This window comes from Centruroides sculpturatus, unplaced genomic scaffold, assembly GCF_000671375.1.
Source record: "Centruroides sculpturatus isolate CEXI.00-Female unplaced genomic scaffold, Cexi_2.0 scaffold1241, whole genome shotgun sequence".
NCBI classification, from domain to species: Eukaryota; Metazoa; Arthropoda; class Arachnida; order Scorpiones; family Buthidae; genus Centruroides; species Centruroides sculpturatus.
Window position 1 is genome coordinate 193,904 of NW_019385862.1, and position 19,919 is coordinate 213,822.

At 32.9% G+C, this 19,919-nt stretch overlaps 1 protein-coding gene across 1 annotated transcript in view; it reads left to right on the forward strand.

The window, feature by feature from the left end:
- Positions 1 to 18,846, forward strand: part of LOC111642591 — a 23,637-nt gene extending 4,791 nt beyond the window's left edge. Inside the window, exons 2-4 of the mRNA XM_023388951.1 lie at positions 13,950 to 14,141; positions 15,388 to 15,631; positions 18,482 to 18,846. Of these exons, the coding sequence (XP_023244719.1) occupies positions 13,950 to 14,141; positions 15,388 to 15,631; positions 18,482 to 18,717 (672 nt within the window). The 3' untranslated portion in view covers positions 18,718 to 18,846. The remainder of the gene's footprint in view (positions 1 to 13,949; positions 14,142 to 15,387; positions 15,632 to 18,481) is intronic.
- Positions 18,847 to 19,919: the final 1,073 nt, after the last annotated feature.

The window sequence follows — 19,919 nt, forward strand, 5'->3', positions numbered from 1 at the left end:
GGGTGAGACGTTGTTGAAACAAAAAAAGTTATGCATTCCATCACGTACATAAACAGTGTCGTAATTCGCCAAGTGCAAATCAGCAAATTCGTAAAATTTTTGTTTATTTTGAACAATCCGGATAATGGAGGTTCTACTGTAATTTAATTGCAACATTTATAAATTTTTTTCATTCAACACATCCAATGTATTATTGTATAATTCTGTGCCTATCAGCATAGCATTTTCAGATAGTGTATCAGAAGACGTTATTGCAATTACCTCTACACCAAAGATCATCAAAATACGTTTCCCCAAAGCCGTAGGGTCTCCTTGTTAGTTTGTATTCTTCTCTCCAGTGTAGGATTTTATTCAGAGCACTGCTGCCGCTTCCTCGAGCAGCATGAGAGTGGCCCCCAAGGAGCATAAGAGCATCATCATATGCGACTATCTTGTGCTGGCCGAAATCTTGTTCCAGAAAGTTGTTAAAAATGATGTTCCGAAGGACTGGGTCACAGACAGAACCCTGTGGACAGCCATGGATGACTTTACAATGGATAAGATGTTCACCACACTGTAGAGTGGCTGTTCTTTTATGGAGATAATCAGAGAATTTTATAAACATTTGCAGGGCAGTTCATTTCCCTTAACTGTTGCAGGATTAAGGGCCACCATGTGCTGTCAAAAGCCTTGGCAATGTCTAGGCTTATGGCAAGTATATATTTGTAGCTCTCAAGTAATTCATTGACCCTGCTTGCAACCTTTTTAATAGCATCCTCTGATGACTTCTGTGGCCGAAAGCCAAACTGTGAACCTTGTATGATGGAATTTGTCTCCAAATGACACATTAATCTGTTATTCATCAAGCATTCCAAGACTTTGCCAAGGACTGGCAGGATAGATATTGGTTGACTTTCCTCTGAATTTCCTGGCTTCGGAATGGGGACAATCCTGGCGTGTTTCCAGGTTTTAGGAAAAATACCATGTTTAAGACAGTTGAGTGAGTTGGCAGGGAACAAGGCTCCAGATGATTTTGGCCAGTTCTGGTTTAATATCGTCATGTCCTAGTGCTTTTTTATTTCGGAGGTTGTTAAAGGCATTGTCGATCTCATGAAGTTGAAAGTCAGGGTCATTTTCAGTGTGAATGTCTGCATTGGTTTGATGTCAAATCCTTTGATGGATTTCATTGTCATTTTCCTCTGGATCCTCCAGGCAGAAGCTATCGATTTTTCTGTTTGCAGCTAGGAAAAAATTTTCCCCTGCTGTGTTAGAATAGAGAATTTGACTTTTCCTTAGCTTCCTGGTACAGAGTCTTGTTATAAATCCCCATAGGCTTTTTGTGGCATTGGCACAGTAATTTTCCCAGGATTCTGTTTGGCTTTTTTGATTTCACTTTTATATATGTTCAAATGGTGGTAATATTGCTTTGTTGTGATTTCGTTGGGGTTGCGTATGGCAGTTCTGGTATTTCTTCCTTAAGTGAATATTGTCCCTCCTAAGATTTGTCAGATCAGGAGTCCACCATGGGATGGATTTACGTTTTTTAACATATACTTGGGGATGTACATTTTGCAGGCTGTATCGATGATGTCAATATTATGTTCAATACTGTGGCAGGTTTCATCACTATCATCATGGTTGCAGTCAACTAGGTTGGTGGAAAAAAAATGCATGTAGTTCATTCCAATTTGTGCATTTCAGGTTGTATTTCAGTCATGGTTGGGGGAGGTGACACCAATCTTGAAAGAAATAAATGCATGATCATCAATATTGTCGACCAGGATTTTCCAATCATTAATGTGTAAGTAACATTCCAAAGAGCAGGCCATCATATCAATCCAGCTGTGACCCTGGCTTGATGTGAAGGTAGGCAGGGATGAAGGGTTGTTAACAACAAACAGGCTGTTATGGGCATAGAATTCTTCAAGAAGGCATCCACGATTGTCAAGACACACTCCCTCCCAGGTAGGGGAGTGGGTGTTAGTGTCCCCAGCCAGAATAAAATAGACATCAATAAATTGGTCCATAATGTTTTGTATATTATTGAGCATAAGCTTGATGTTTAGGTCGTTTGGGCAGTAGTAGTTTATCAGAATATGCTGTTGATAACTATCTCAGTACAAACAGATATACTGTGTATATATAGTGCCTTGTGGTGGAGAAGCGATAATCTGTTATTGATGACAATGGACACAGCCCAGGGGTAGTTGGTAGTGCCTCTGAGCAGAGTGCAGGTGGATGGAATGCAGGCCAGTTTGTTATTTATACAGTAAGGTTCCTGACAGAAAATAAAATCATATTTTGGCATGAGAGAGCTGAGGATGGAAGTAGCTGCAATGCTCCTTCCAGCATTATATTGCAGAAAACTAATATAGTTATTAGTGTATTGTTCCATAGTCGGTTTGTTTTAGCAAGTTGGATTTGATACGCTGGTAGATGTGGCAGGAGCCATCCCGTGCATTATGATAGGCTTTACCGACTTTTTCATGTTTACAGTTGATGCAAATTGGTTGTTTGTCTTTATAGTTGCAATCTTTGAATACATGTTCACTGGTGCTGTGGCTACATGTTGCAGTGGTCTGGCTACAATTTTTAGTAGCGTGACCGAACCTGCAACAGTGATAGCACTGCAGGACAGGGCAGAAATCCACCACTCGACACCTGGACCACTCAAGGTTTACCTTGCCCAGAATTAACAACTGCTTTTGCAGGTGGGGTGTGACCTCGATCACCCAATTTGTAAATGGTTTAGTTTTCTTTCCCATTGCAAATTTTGTATTTAATGCCCCTTTGAAGTCTTTCTCAGTGAAATTTTCAGATATTGTATTGTTTTGATTGTATAAGAGTTGTGGCAATTCTTCACGTGTGATCAGTGAAGGCACAAAGTATATTATGAGATTCGGTAGATGTTTCTTAGGTTTTTTAACCAGGGCTGTGGAATTGCGTAAAAATCTACCGACTCCAACTCCGACTCCGACTTTTCCTTACCATCCAACTCCAACTCCAGCTAAAACATCAAAACTCCATGACTCCGACTCCACAGCCCTGTTTTTAACAGCAATCTCCGGGATTTTATCCTCAATATAATTTTGAAGTTTTTGGGCATCAGCTGCCTTCTTAAGCTCAAGAGCCAAGCTGCCGTTTCCTATACAGTAGAACCTCCATTATCCGGATTTTCGATTATCCGGATTGTTCAAAATAAACAAAAATTTTACAAATTTGTTGATTTGCACTTGGCGAATTATGACACTGTTTATGTACGTGATGGAATGCATAACTTTTTTTGTTTCAACAATGTCTCACCCGTCACAGTGGTCGTAAACTCTTAAATATATTTTACGTAGTAATAAAAATGTAACTTGACATACGTATTTATAAATAATTTATATTCAAATTACATCATTTCTATGACCAAGGGCGGCGTAAGGCATGGGCGATGTGGGCCACCGCCTATGCTTTGCGGTCCGAAGGGCCTCGCGCCTCGAAAGTTTATGCATTACTTAAAAGCCGTGAACGCGACGAAAAAATTTTACTCGTCGTAAAACGATAAATAGTTTGTCAAATTTTTATTCATAAAAATGCAGTTTTAACTGTTTTTTATTTTATAAAATCCATCTTCTTGCGCCACCAGAGGGCCTTTTAAACAATAGGTAGTCTGTTAGCGTTGGTCAGTAGTAGTCCAAATGCAATACGAACGTTTGTTTCTTGAAAATTTGATCATGATTTAAATACAGTATTTACTTTTAATATTACCGATATGTCATCGAAAAGAAAACGTGTTGTATTATCATTAAAAGACAAATTAAAGTATTTGTTTCGATTATCTGGATTTTTCCTTATCCGGACTACCTTCATCCCCAATTAGTCCTGATAATCGAGGTTCTACTGTATTATGTATTCTTTCAACTCCAATATTAAGTTGAGGCAGTTTACTTTGTCATAAATTAATTTGCTTAAGTTATTGCAACTCTTATCATTGCTATTGTGATACAAGAGCAAGACTTCAGGACTAGTCATAGGTGTTCTTGGGATTTTTGTGTTGGTATTGGGATTGATGATCTTCCTGGATCGGAGTACATTATTATAGGTGATGGGTGTTTCAGCAGGAGAGGAATTGTTGAGATGGAGCTTTTCCATTTTCTCCTGTACACTCTTTTGGTTTTGTAAGATTTCCTGTATAGTGCCATCAGTGATGAGCTTTTTTAGTTTCCTAGAGAACTCCTCAGTTTGCCGTTTTGGGGCTGTATAGTTTAGCTGTCCAGCTATGTTATTGACATTTTTGCTGATCTTATCGCTAGTGTTGGTTAAGCCATCGATTTTGATGATAATCTCTACCAATTTTTGGTAGAGGTTGGAGGGATGATGATCGGATGAAGGATGGATTCTGTGAGGCAGCAGGACAGGCATAGATGGAGTCATGTCAGTGAGCAAGGAATCCTTGTGACTAGGGGACATGGCTCCCTTACCAGTAGGAGTGCCCAAAGTAAGTGGAACACTCGAGATGTTAGGCTTATCCATAAGATTTTCCAATAGGCAGTTACTGTATCCTTCATAGTGGATTCTGCCAAGTTGATTATTTTTTGAATTTGATTAGTTATATACCTTGTGTGTGCTTCCGTGCTGAAACGCCTGTTACGGTTGTCTACAAAGTAATCTTTCATTTTGTCTGCAATTCTATAGGCCTTGTCCAGAAACTTCGAGAGCTTGCTGGAATCCATGTTGGTCGAAATACACCCAAATGCAAGTGTAGAAACAATGGTGTGACGATGCACTAGTTCAAGTAGACCGTGAATTAACTGACTAAATGGTTTGCATCAATTACAGTTTCAAGCACGAAAGACAAAAAGACACCAAGTAAGAAACCCTGTCCAATGCAATAGTCAAAGTGCTCTGGCATGCTTGGTACAGGAGGAGGAATGACACACTAGTCCAACTGCATATTGTGATGTGACAGCTTTGATGTTATATTGTGTAAATAAGGCTCAGGGGACTTACCCAGGAAGTCATACTCTGTAAGATGATGGAGGATATCCAGGGTAGTGTCTGTAGGCTGGAGATTTGATGATGATACTTAACGATGGAAAATAGTGTCAGTTGTTTCTAAAGAACACTGCTGGTGCTGTGTACGGCTTCCTATGCTGGATGAGGCTGTGTTGAGTGGAGGCCAAGCTAGCTTGGCCAGTGGCAGCACTGGCTTGCTGGCTAGTTAGCCAATACAAGTAATCTAGCTGGATGGGATGACTGGTCTGCTGATTAGCGGGTCACCCCAACTAACCAAAAACAGAAGAAGGAATGGGCATAACACTACAGGTGAGATGATAGGTACAGTACTTACATAACATGCAGTCTTAAACATTCACATTCCAGACCTCACATCACAATTCCAAAAATGGCTGACGTTGCTGTCTTCTTGCTTCCTTGTTGTTGAAGAAGCCAAGATGGATGGCAGAAAAATCTAACACATTGCTAAATAAATTTAGCAAAAAAGTTAGGCTTTACAACCCTTAAGCCTAACGCAACACCTAACCCTAAATTAAGCCTACTTTCCTATAGTTGAACACTGAAAACAGCTCACTAGGCCTATTTTTAGGCTTACCTCACTAAACTTTGCTAAAACACTTCAAAACACTGTAAGGAACCAAGTCTGAGCTTTATTTTTATTTTACTTTTATTTTGCTTTCATTATATTTTGTTTGGGGCTTATGTTTATTTAAGACGAAGGTTTCCTCACCATTCACCTTAGTAACTTAAAAATAGAAGAAAAACCAACTCACCGACGAAAGAAAAGCGCCGTAGAAAAACTCGCGCACACTTGCGCTTCCCAAGCGGAAAAAGTAAGTCCGCACCGAGAAAAAGGGGGGGGAAGACCCCACAACCCAGTTAGGAATCGCTAAACCTTAAAATAATAAAGCATCCCGATAATTGTTAAAAAGAATAATGTAAAAGGTTAGCGAAGTATTGTCGGAAAATAATCTGCCAGATAAACGAGAAAAATTTAATGTTACAGATAATTATGTAAATGAGGAGAGTGAGCTCATTCAGAATTGTGACGTCACCTCACACTATAAAGCCTCTAACTCAAGTGAAAACGAACGAGGTGAATTCCTGATAGCAACGAGCTTATAGCAGTGAACGAGAGAGAGGTGTCCGATAGGATTTTGAAGTTATTCGATTTGTGGATCGACGGTTATAGAAAGTCTTGAGAGTTTGAGGAAATAGGTTCCTAGTATATTGAGGTGACGATTAGGATCTTTAATTTATAAGAATTATTGTTTATAAGTTAATTCTTTGATTTTGTCGAATTCCAAAGGGGAATAGAATTAAGTTAGAAATAGATTGATTTGAGTTGTCGGATTGATTCTTGTTGAATTTCATTGAATAAATTATTGTTTGATTTTTACTAAATACTGTATATAGAAGTTTAATTAAATATTTGATTTTGTTATTGACAAACTTTGTCATTATTTAATTCGGTGCACGCTTAAAGTCCAGGCCTGGCACACTAACGCGAATCCGTGTAAAGTACCCGTTAGGGAATGGCTATTTCCGGCACACAGTAGTGTCGATAATCGTTGGAAAGTCGGAAAAATAATATAGTACTTTACAACACGTCCTTACACTATGAAGGCACAACTCTCTCCAGAGGGGTCAAAGAGTCAGACAGAGAGAGTTATCTTTGAACTGTGCATGTGTAGGCCGCCATTTGCCGCCACCATCACCATTCCTAGTTGCTACCACTCCAAATAGTGTGAAAACTCTGAATATCATTCTACAATTTCTACAGGTATTTATCCTCATGCAAACTTAATGTGAACTCTCTCTTTCATTGTCTCTCATTGTTAGGGATGTAGTAGTTATGCCTTATGTCATATCATTATATTTAGCATTAGCTAACACTCTATAAACAGTTTGTAAATAGTTAATATTGATTAATAAATGGGTATTTTTATTATATGATAACTTGTGGAATGTATTTCCTCTGGTTCTCTCCTTCTGCCTCCATTCCGGGTCCAAAAGTCCGCAAATGTGACCGCTTGAAATAACAAAATTAAGTGGCTAATCCAGTTTCTGTGTCTGTCTGCAAGACACATCCTGTCAAGGTGTCATCCTGACAAGGCACTAAAGAGGTGCTGACACTGCAGTCACATGAACATCAAACAGTTTTGTTTTTACTCTTTCTGCCCTGTGGGAACTAAAAAAGTCTTTTTATCAGGTCCATTATGAATTTGGCTAGGTTCACAATGAGGAGCTGAGTGGTTGGGATGCAGCCTGACAATATCTGGGATGGGCTACCCTAGGAAATTTGTGGAATTTTTGACTCAACTGGATTTGTTTCCAGGTTACCATAGTGGTAAGCTGACACCTCGATCACTCAGTCATCTGGCTGTTGACCTCAAAAGACTATATTCAAAGGAAACAGAAACCACACAGAAGATATGCAAATTAAAATTGTAGCTGCAGCTATTATTTGAATAAAGCCAACAGTCTCAGATATTAGATGCTTAGAAAGTACCAAAAATATTTATATTAAAAATAATTGCATTATTTCATAAATTTACAATTTTTATTATTAATAATTACAATAAAGTTTCTTATGTTAAAAAAATTAACTTCTTGAAGAAGAAAAACTGTATTCTAACAAAAATAATTGTTTAAAAAGTTTTTCAAAATTATAAAATAAGCTTTTAACAATATTATGTCCATTGATATATATATACACACATGGTCTGTACAGATCTGGATAGTCAAGGAATAAAATTTTTAGCAAGAAATGTCAGGGAATCTGCAAATACCACAGAATCCATTTGTTGCTCACACTCCTTTTTGATGTGAATGTCTTTAAATTCGGTTTGGTATAGGGATGTCTACTAAAATTGGAGCAACCAAAAGAATGGCAAGATTTGTCATGCTTATATCTTGTAAACTATAAATGAAAATGATAATCTAATGATTAAAATTTTGTTGGATAGAAGGTTTTTCTTCATATTTAAAATGGTGAATGGTGGGGCTGTACAGCTGTGAGGGGGGGTTTGCAGTTGTGTGTGAACACTGAAAATGGCAATGCCACATGGTGTTTGGGCAGTATATAACTTTGAATTGCTAAGAGATAGGATGTTGAAATTGGTGTTGATTTGTACAGAATGACAGGATTTACAATATTATTTAGCAATAATAGCCAACAAAATAGAATTTGTAAAGTTATAAGCTGATAAGTGTGTGAGTTGAAGAAAATTTTTTTATGATGTCAAAGAAATTGCAAAGGAATGTAAGAAATGTGTATCATTGGAAAGAAAAATTTGAAAGGAATCAAACGCTAGAAATGACCAATGCTGAACAATGCAGATTATATAGAGAGCATAAGAAAACCAAGCATATCAACTCTGATGCAAATACTTCAAGTGTGCTGCTGCCTGAACCAATAGATATTGACTTGGAATGTGATAATCACCAAGTCTTTATTTGTTTACATCTTATTCTTCCTCTTTTTGAGGTGATTGTGTCCCTGTACACCACCCTCCCAATTTTTGTGACCTGCACAATTGATATCTGGTTTAACCTTTTGCAGTCAGTTTGTCATGGGGAGAGACAAAGAACTGTCAGTCAGCTTAGCAATATTATGTACAGGATATCTTGGACCGCGTGGTGGACCTCATGTAATTCATGTATTTTTATTCATTATATTCTTTGCTGATGGTCACATACAGTATGTGGAGATAATAATTCTGCCAATTTTGATGGATTGATGATCTCTAACTGTAAATTTTCATCTTCAAATGTTCCACAAAATTTCAGAATTTCGCATTTTTTGCATTCACAAAATATTGCTGTAGAGTTAAAGTTGGGTTTTCAAAAACTCCATCGACAACAACCCATTTTTCTGCCAAAACTCCACCGCTAAGTTTCAGGGGGATGGGAAGAAATGTAATGACCTTGAATGGGTCAATGCTGAATCAAAAATAGCATGCAATAAGCAATTTCTCCCTCTCTCTCAGAGTGTATGATTTATTCTGTTTAAATTATTTTTAATTTCTTGCCTCCTTACTTTAAGAAAATTTGATTTTACGATACAAAATGAGTCTTTTTCTTATTTAAATAAAATTTACAAATTAATTTAAATAGAATCATGAAATTTTTTATATGACATAGAAATGACATAGTTGATTATGTAATTGATTTTACACAAAGTTTTTTACTTTTTGTAAGAAGTGAATAAAGTGTTAATTTATAAAAATTTATATAATTGTGTGCAAAATGGGCTTAAATAGACTTGGCCGAATATTACACAATGGAAAGGGGAAATGCAGAGACCTTAATTAATAGGAAGGGAACAATGTCATAATTGGTCAGAGAATCACAGATGGAATGATCTATATTAGTGGTTCCCAATTAGTTTTTCCTGCGTAACACTTCAAGAAAGAGCTCAAACTTGCATACCCCTTATAGCAGAAATTCATATTAATCTATACTAATATTATAAATTTGAAGGTAATTCTGTCTGTCTGTTACTTTTTCATGTCTAAACCACTGAACAGGTTTTAATAAAATTTGGCTTAGAGATAGCTTACATGCTGGAGATGGACATACGCTACATTTTACTGCGAGAAAATATCTTACTCTCACGAGAAAATTCGATATAATGCGGGTGAAGCTGTGGGTAGTGATAGACAGCTAGTGATAAATAAAATAAGTTTTTTTTTACGTTTATTACCTTTAAAATACTATTCTAATAATAATGAAAATAATATAAGGTTATTTAATTTTAATGTGACAAATGTGCACAATTTTCTTTGCACAACTTTGTAAAATCTGGTTGCTTTTTGGTCAGCTTCAGTCTCAAGTCATCTTCGAGTTGAAGTTGGTGACAATGTTTAGTTTTTATGTTTGTCATGGCCGAAAATCCACTCTCACAGAGGTATGTTGTGCAAAATGGTAGTAAATATTTTATTGCCACTTCACTGACATGATAATAATGATTGTACAATTTTTGTTTCTTGCATAAGAATTTCATTTAGGTATTGTCACAAATGCATTTTTTTGATGAAATTTCGAGAATATTTTTAGTTATTAATAAAGGAATTTGTGCATTTGACATCATGTTGTAAATTGCTGAATTTTTGATGGTCCACCCATTATTTTTTTGATTGCTTCATCTCATGCATTTAAATTTTAAATCGACCGATTTTAGATTGCCGTGCATACCCCTTCATACAATTTCGCATACCCCAGGGGTACTCATACCACTAATTGAGAACCATGGATCTATATGGATCCTGTATATATAAGTTATTACATAAAAAACTATATAATTAAGTTTAATTTATGTAAAACAATGGAACATTGTTTATACTTCTCATATTTATTCATTGTTTTATGTTAAACCCAAAATGTTCCTTCTTTTAAAGGTGAAATATTTTGCTAATGTTTAAAATTTTTTCAATATATTAAATTCATTACAGAGTTTTATTTATACTGTATATGAAGATAGTAGATATCCCAATATTCTTTTAGATAACACATTTAGAATTACACTTTGTTTTCTTCTTGCACCTCTTATCTTTATGTTCTTAGAATTAAATAGAATAATATTGACCATTTCTGAGAGAGGGAGAGTTAGCAGTAGATTGTCAACTAATTGGTTGAAGTAATCACAATACAGGAGGAAGTCTATCTGTTTGTAATATTCTTAAAATGTGTAAATTTCCCATATAGTTTGTTAACAGCAAAAGAATATCATAAACAAAGTTTAACAAAACAAGTTTATTTCAGGATCTGTTTTAATGTATGTACAATTCTTAATGATTTTAACATAAAACAGTTAATGATTGTTAAATTGACATTCTAAAACTTAAGAAAAATAAATTATAGAAAGCAGTATATCACTTGCTACTAGAGGCATTTGAATTTTAAATCAGCAAAATTTTTGGAATTTATTGTTGTGAAATAGAGCAGTGAAGTAAATTATTTCATGTAAATTTTGTGCTAGCATGCTTTTCCTATAGACAGACTTATCAAACTGGACAACCACAAGACAGGATGACCTTGAGACAATTTGTTTCTATCCTGTGGTGGTCCAGTTTGATAAGTCTGTCTATGAGAAAAATACTCTAGCATGAAACAGGAAATAAGTCAATGGACAAAAAGCAATCTGAATAAGACTAAAAATTTGTATTTACTTGATCCTGACCACTGTGATTTCAAAGAATATAAGCAATGAAAGTATTATTATTATATTTTTGTAATAAATATTTAAAATAAAAGATAATAAAAACAGTTGTTAAAAGTTATAATAATATGAATTTACCATAAAAATTATTAATTTTTCTATCTTACAATGCAGTTTGACTTAAATTTTGATAATATATTTCAGTTACCTTTGTTTGGTTCTGTTCCTTGAGAGATGTATAAATGATGCTATACTGTATTAACTTATAAGTAACTAACTGTATCAATGGATATTCAAAGAAAAATGTACTTGATAGAATATACACCATTCAAAATACTTATGGAAAGACAGTAGAGCATCGTTTATCTGAAAGTCAGTTATCCAAAAGAATTCCAGTCGGCAAATTTAAATTATCGCTAGTGTTGTGGCGCTGCAATCTTTGGCTATATATTGGGCTACTCCAATATTTTTTATGTTTGTGTATGTGTTTTAGCTGGCAGCACTGTCACTTTTGTGTGGTGTTTTTCTGAAGACTGTGTGTCGTGCTGAATCGAACATTTTTGATACTCGATAACTTCTAAAGTATAAAGTTTTTTGTTTTTATATTTTTCAATATATTTATTTTGTTTGTAAAAAATAAAGAAATAATTTTTAACGATACAATAGCAATGATTATTATTTTAAAAAGTTTACATTAGGCTTAACATCGATGAAAATTTAACATGAAGCGACACGCAACAGAGAAAAATTTCAACACAGGATAGGTTAATGTATTTTTTGTACATAATTGGTTATCTGAAAAATAAGTTATCCGAACAACCTCAGTCCCCAATTGATTCGGATAAATGACTCTCTACTGTATTGTAATATCTGACTATTAATACAAAACAATTAATGATCTTGTTTTTATATAAAATTAAAGATCAGATAAATAACATCTACAACAAAAAGAACAGCTTATTAAATTTAATGTAAATAAATATATGATTAAAACAGTTCATGTAAATAAATATATTTTGAAGTATTTTTTAACACAAAGTAAGATGCTATACATTTTATTGAAGCATATAGTGTCTTGCAACTTCTGAATTAATAGTATATTGAATATGGAAAAAAATAAGATTATTTGCTTTTTTATGAATGTCATCACAGGCATATCTTAAAATAGTCAAGTCTAGTTGATGATAATGCAAAATCAGATTACAATATAAATCTGATTTTCCATTACCTGTTAATTTTTTTTCTTTCTTCTTTTGAGCAATGTAATCCAAAAGAAGTTTTTATGTAAGAATTTGTAGAAAAACTCATAATTTAGTATAAACATTCAAATTTATAGGATGTAATTAGATTTTTATAGAAATATTTTTTTTATTATTTTGCTAACAAAATAATACTATAGTATAATCTTATCTTTGTAGATACAGTAGAGCATCGTTTATCCGAAAGTCGGTTATCCGAAAGAATTCCAGTTGGCACATTTAAATTTTCGCTAGTGCTGTGGCGCTGCAATCTTTGACTATATCTTGGGCTACTCTGATATTTTGTTTTGTTGATGAGTGTGTTTTAGCTGGCAGCACTGTCACTTTTGTGTGGTGTTTTTCCAAGGACTGTGTGTCATGCTGAATCGAACGTTTTTGATACTAGATTAACTTCTAAAGTATAATTTTTTTTGTTTTTATTTTTCAATATATATATTTTGTATGTAAAAAATAAAGAAGTAACTTTTAATGATACAATAGCCACGATTATTATTTTAAAAAATTTACATTAAGCTTAACATCAACGAAAATACAACGCGAAGCGACACGCAACGGAGAAAACACGAGATAGGTTAATGTATTTTTTCGTACATAATCGGTTATCCAAAAAATAAGTTATCTGAACAACCCCAGTCACCAATTGATTTGGATAAACAATGCTCTACTGTATTACAGAAATCTTCAGAACTTTTGATATATTAGGCTGTGTACACACTAGGCGTTTTGCATTGCGTTAAACGCGCATTAGCAGCGTACACACCACGCGTTAGCTCTGCGTTAGATGACCGTTTAGTGGAGCATACTCACTGACTCAGTTTGGAAATGGACATGAAAGTAATTGCTTGTGTGCCCCTCCTCCATCATCGCTATAAAAGATGATGGCAGAGGCAAAGAGAATTTTGGGTGCACCCAATATTACAAGATAGACTGACACATGGAATGTTTGCGACGCTGTATCCAAAACTAAGACAGAATAAACCCAAGTTTTTTAATTCTTTTAAAATATCTATAAAATCCTTTGACGATGGTTGGTCTCTTTTAGATTTCATCAATAAATAGATCAGTATCGAAATGACCGTTCTCCATTTCGGCCAACGTACGTCCACTCTACCCGAAAATGCACGATCGAATGTACAGTAACATGGCAGCACATATATCTCAAAGCGCTAGGCTGACGCCCGCAAAATGCGCGATCGAATGTACAGTAACATGGCAGCACATATATCTCAAAGCGCTCGGCTGATGCTCACAAAACGCGCATTTTAAGAAAAATCTATAAACGCGCGTTTGGCCAAAAGCACGCATTTGAGTGTGTATGCCTATGCAGAACTCTTGGTTCTTTAAAACGCACGTTTAAAAACATCTAGTGTGTACGCAGCCATAATCATCAAAGAAATATGTTTGTTTGGAGATTAATATGATATATCTGAAATTAATCTGAATAAAAAGTTGAAAGCTTTTAAAACATTTGAATCAATGTTTTAAAATATTCATAAAGCTTATTTAAGTATGAAATTACAATTAAATTTTTCTTTCTTTTAATTTAGGAAGAACTTTCAGCATGGACATTAAGACCATTACCCAAAAGACTTGAAAAAGTAGCTGTTAAACATGTTATATATTTGAAAGATTTAAGATTGGCTATACTTGAACATCTATTGTCTGACTTGAATGAAGGCATTGATATATATTTAAGTGTACTAAGAGAATGTTCTGAAGAAGAATTACAATTAAATCCAGTAAATTTTACTTTTAAAATTTATTTATTTATTTTAATCATTTATATTACAAATTTTAATTATATTCTGTGTGTAGCGTCCTTGTAATCCAAAAAATTATTTTTGGTAGACGACCAAACAGCAATTGGTTATGAAAACATTATGGTTTATTTAAAACAAGTTTTTATTCAAATGCATTTTGGGTTGGTTTATGTACCAACCCCTCTTCAGTGCTGTTAAAAATACAAATCAAAGTAAGGTTCACGACATTGGTAAATATGACGTAAAAAAAGCGGGGGAAACAATAACATAAACATTGCTATATATAGTTGGTTTGCTGTATGTTATATTAACAATGTAAATTCGTCTCTGTAATCCAAAACACACGCTTTGGTAGACGTATCTCACAGCAATTTCTGGTTAGCAAATTTAACTTTTATTTTTCATTGAACTACAAATATATTTCGGGTTGGTATAATATACTCCAACCCTTCTTCAGTGATTTTTTCATTAAGTACACAACAAAAATTGTTTCTTATTTTGCTTTTTCACAAATTAGGAGGTAGGAGGGTAGACCGTTTACAAACATCAGCTGTGAGATACGTCTACCAAAGCGTGTGTTTTGGATTACAGAGACGAATTTACATTGTTAATAAACATTTCTGTTTAACACATCTTTTATATAAAAAAATAAATACAGATTATTTGTTTCAGAGTGTCTATGAACACTTACATTTTCAGTTAATATGTATTATTCCTGACAAAAGGTAAAACAGAGTAAAACTGATAACTGGTGTTATCTGGTATTCACAGAGTAACAGTATACCGACAAGTAATGTTGTCCAATTCATTCCTATTTCCATTATCTCTATTCATTCCCATATCCATTACTAAAGTTAGTTAATTGATATAATATTTAGTAGTATAGTATATATTTAGTATATAATATTTAGTAGTATAATATATACTACTTTGATATGATATTTAGTAGTATAATATATATACTACTAAATACTATATCAATTAACTAACTTTAAAAATACATTTATATCAGTTTTTAAACTATGTTCATTGTTTAAAACTATTACTTATTAATTTTCATTTCTTACAGAAATGTATTACATTATAGATTTATGGCATTGACAATTTGAGAATTTTTACAATGAACAATTATGAACATATAATTGATATAATATTTAGTAGTATATATATTATATCAATTATATGTAATTATATACATACATATAATATAATTTGTTTCTTCCAGTCACTTCCTCATTTGTTACCTCCAGCATTTCAAGGTCTGCAGAATAAAGAAAATAAAAGAATGTTGCAGCATTTTAAACAACCTAATGATGCTAGAGTTTTTGAAATTACAACAAAGATTGAAGATTTTAAAATTAGAAGTAATGATACTTGTCTTAAAAATCCAAAAGAAAGTGAGAGATTAAGTAAGGAGGTAACAATACAAGAAAATTCAAAAAAATATAGTGTTTCCCAAAAACAAACAGGTACTTAAAGCATATTTTTAATTGTTTGTTCTTTAATTTCATATATTATAGGATAATAATTTATCACTTTAATGATGTAGCATGCTAATGATTTTTATAAATAACAAATGATCTAAAACAAACTATTTGTATGGTGAAAAGTACATTAAAAATGTTATAAACACAAAATGAATTTGTGAAATGAATAACATTTAAATTTAAAATTCCATAAAATCAAAAATATACTTGAGAAATTAATTTGAGAAATTTTAACAACATACCAATTACCAAAAGTTTTTAAATTAGGATAAAATCTTAATATATTATCTAGAAAAAACAAATATATTATTGCAAAAATTAATAAACAGCAATTTAAATCTAATATACAGGGTGGACCAAAAAGAATATACATATTTCAAACTGATATATTTATTAAACTATCGATAGTAGCGGTGTGCTGCAGGTATCAGAGGAACGAGTGCATTGTCTAGTTTGTCCCCAGATGTCAGTTGTGCTTGGTTACAATGACGTATTCACAGTTGTTGTAGAATGGCTACGCCACAGCACAAAAGCTTTTGTATTCTTGAGCTTGCGAAGTGTAATTCCGTGATTACAGTGCAAAGACGTTTCCGGTTGAGGTTCGAAATTGATCCTCAGAATGGATGGAACATTTGCAGATGGTACCGTCAGTTTGTTGACACAGGTTGTGTATGTAAAGGAAAGAGTCCTGGCCGACCTCATGTATCTGAAGAAAATGTCGCACGGATTCAAGCTGCTTACCAACGTAGCCCTTCAAAATCAACACGTCGTGCCAGTCGGGAATTGCAGCTGCCTAAAACAACAGTTTGGCGTGTTTTGAGACGTAGGTTAGTTATGAAGCCCGGACGGAACTCCCGCCCGGATCGTTCGTGTCGCTGGTGGAGGACATATTGAACACCTGTAATCTAAACTAGAGAGTTTCATAAATATGTGTCCCAAGTTCCATAGTTGTATGTCTTACAGTTTATTAAATATATCAGTTTGAAATACGTATATTCTTTTTGGTCCATCCTGTATATTTCAATAGGATTGAGCAACTGTGTTATTTTTTTAAACTCATAGCAATATGCCAAAGAAGTTTATGCATTTTCTTCACATCAATGTTTTTAATTATGCTAGGCCTTACTGACGTAAATAGAATATATTAAAGAATGTGTTTTTATATACTCTCCAAAAATATGATAAGAAAGTTTATCACTAGCTGCATTATTATTTCCAGAAACCAAAAATAACTATAAACAGTGGCTTGTAGAAACAATGTATCTAATAATAGAATTAGAAATAATATTCACAATTTCATATATTCCAAAAAACTTGAATAATCCAAGAATTTCTTGTATTGAAATTCTTGGATTATCATAAATTAGAGGAACATTACATTGTATATCATTTTTTCAATANGAAATAAACATACGAATATCCACTTACATTTATTTATAACAACAATAAATTTAATTTCATTTTATAAAAATCATTTAGCTCTTTTCTTTTCAAAAGATAATTATACAATATAGATAAAATTTTCTTTACAATTTAATTTGTTATTACAATTAGACATGCAGCATGATTTTGCAATTAAGAGGTTGACAACGAACAGAATATTGTTCATGTTAGAAGAGAATTAAACTGTAATCGGAATATTGATCAAGCAATCAAACAAATATATCATTTTATTCCTAGAAATGCTATTTAAATACTAGTAGTTGCCATTTACGTTGTTAATTGGTTTTCGTGAGTTTAATTTTATTCAAAAAATATTCAATTCATATTTGTTTCAGTAAACTATACGATAAATATTCTAATAAATTACAATAAGTGCATTTTAGAAACTATGAAAAAACGAAATTATTGTAAATTTTATATTTATGCAGTGTTATTTTTCAATTATACAGTACTTCAAAATACATACGTATATACACATACAATATTTTAAATGATATTTTAAAAAAGAAAATCGTTTCCAAATACTTCGAATTGTTAGAAATATAATTTCGAAACAGTATAATTCCAAGAATATAATCTGGAGTCGATCGGAATGTTTATCCAGTTTATAAGAAAATAAAAATAATTTAAATTACTTTTTTATCTTGCAAGCATTTCAGTTTTATTGAGAAATATTATAGAGGTTGCGGCCAAAGTTCAAACGTTAAACTTGTACAGCAAGCAGAAGTACACGTTTGACGTTTGAACTCCAAAGTAAAACACGTTGTGCCATGCGTTCACATCATGCACTGACTTATGGGATATTGTTGAAAAATGGCAAAAAAAACGTTTAACAATGACAAATGTTACCAGTGAAGGTAAATAAACAAATTAAACTATTTTAAAGTATTTATAGGATGTTTAATAACACTAAATAATTATTTTTAATTAGCATTGTGTCTCCTACCACACAATAGGACTACCTCATAAATGCTTAAATAATCATTATTTTAATAAAATACAACATAATTTTAACCCCAAACACAAAAAAATGAAGTTTAAGCTGAACTTCTACTCACCATGCTAGATGTAGCAAACGCCATTGTCAACCTTCTAGAATTGCCAGATGGCGGTGCTCAATGCTCAACGTTTATGTTTTGGGCTTGAAAACATTGGCCACAATCTCTCTATTAATAGAATTGATATATTAAATTACAGGTAATTGGTCTGTAGATACTAAAAGTTTAGATTGATTGATTAATTAATACTAGGTACCTGTTCATTAATGCTGTATAGTTGATTCATTTGTTATTTATTACATATTAGCTTATTTAACATAATTAATAAATTTTGTTATTCAAATACTATGTAATGTGTAATTAATAAATATATTTTTTGTTTTTTTACCAGATAAAGATTCATCTGTAAGAGAAATCAATTCTAACAGCAAAGAAAGTGCATCTAATAATAATGAAATATTACTTAAAATGGTTCCAACACAGTGTATAAGAAATATGAATTTTACTCATCCTAAAAAGCGTATTGATTGGCCTATCAAGAATAATTCTGATTCTAGTCCTGAATATATTCCTGCTGGTATGATGGGTTCTTCAACAAGTAAGAAGAAAGCTGCAAATAAAACATGAAGCTATTTTGAACATTTTTAAGAATTGACTTTTTTATCTATGTTTATATAAACATAATGAAACTTCACTGTTAATATATTAGAGAGGTTGAGGCAGACGTTTTAAACGTGTAAACGTGTAGGTTGGACGTTCGGCACCGCTTTCCCGTAAGCCTAAAAGTTTGACAATGGTGTTTAGATAGTCGGTGGAATCATGCTCGACATTCCAAACACCATCGTCAAACTTTTAGGCTTACGGGAAAGCGGCACCGAACGTCCAACCTACACGTTTACACATTTAAAACGTCTGCCTCAACCTCTCTATTGTTAATACGTGTATTGTTTTGACAATATAAAAGTTTCTATATTTCACGTAGAGAACTACATTGGAATTTTTTAAATATAGCATCATTTTTTATAATAATAAAAATTTACTGACATTTTATTATAATAATAAATTATATTTAATATAAGATTAATTTATTATTATTATTAGGATTATGTTATTTTTAATTTTTTTTTAAAGTAAAACTATGAAATATAGACAAGAAATATTTAAACTTCACACATTTCTTACATATTACTTTCCTGGCTGTTATAAAACAGGGAGAAAGTATTGTAATCAGTCAAATTTTGGTGCTAGGTTTATGCATTTCTCAAGGTTTCATTTCAGGTTTATGCATGTTTTAAGGTCCTGATTCCAAACATCAATAAGATGGAACAAAATTCCATGTGTATGCGAATGCCCTCCTGTATTTGCTTTATATCTTAGGACCAAAAATATTTCATAATTTGGCAGGAATACTTCTGTATATCAGACATTGATGCTATTACGTTTTAGAGATTATGACCCCTTACATTCCCTTGACTTATCTCGAGTGGGGTCAGACCTAATGAAAATTTCACTCATTAGCATTTACAATTTTTTTTGAACTAACCCCAAAAATAAGGCTTTTGCCTTTTTTCTAACTTTTAGAAATTATAATTGAAAATTATTGGACTTCCTGCTTCCCTTAACCAATATGGTGGAGTCAATAAACAAATAATCTGACTCCAGCAAATTTGAAATGTGCGACCCTGACTCTGACCTTTTCCTTTTTTAAATGTCACACTATGATTCCTTTTAAAAGAAAATTTTAACACTGAGTATCAGAATATTTTTATCTAAGATTTCTCTATAAAAAGTTGTACTAAAATTTATGATGAGAATCAAAAAATGGTTGT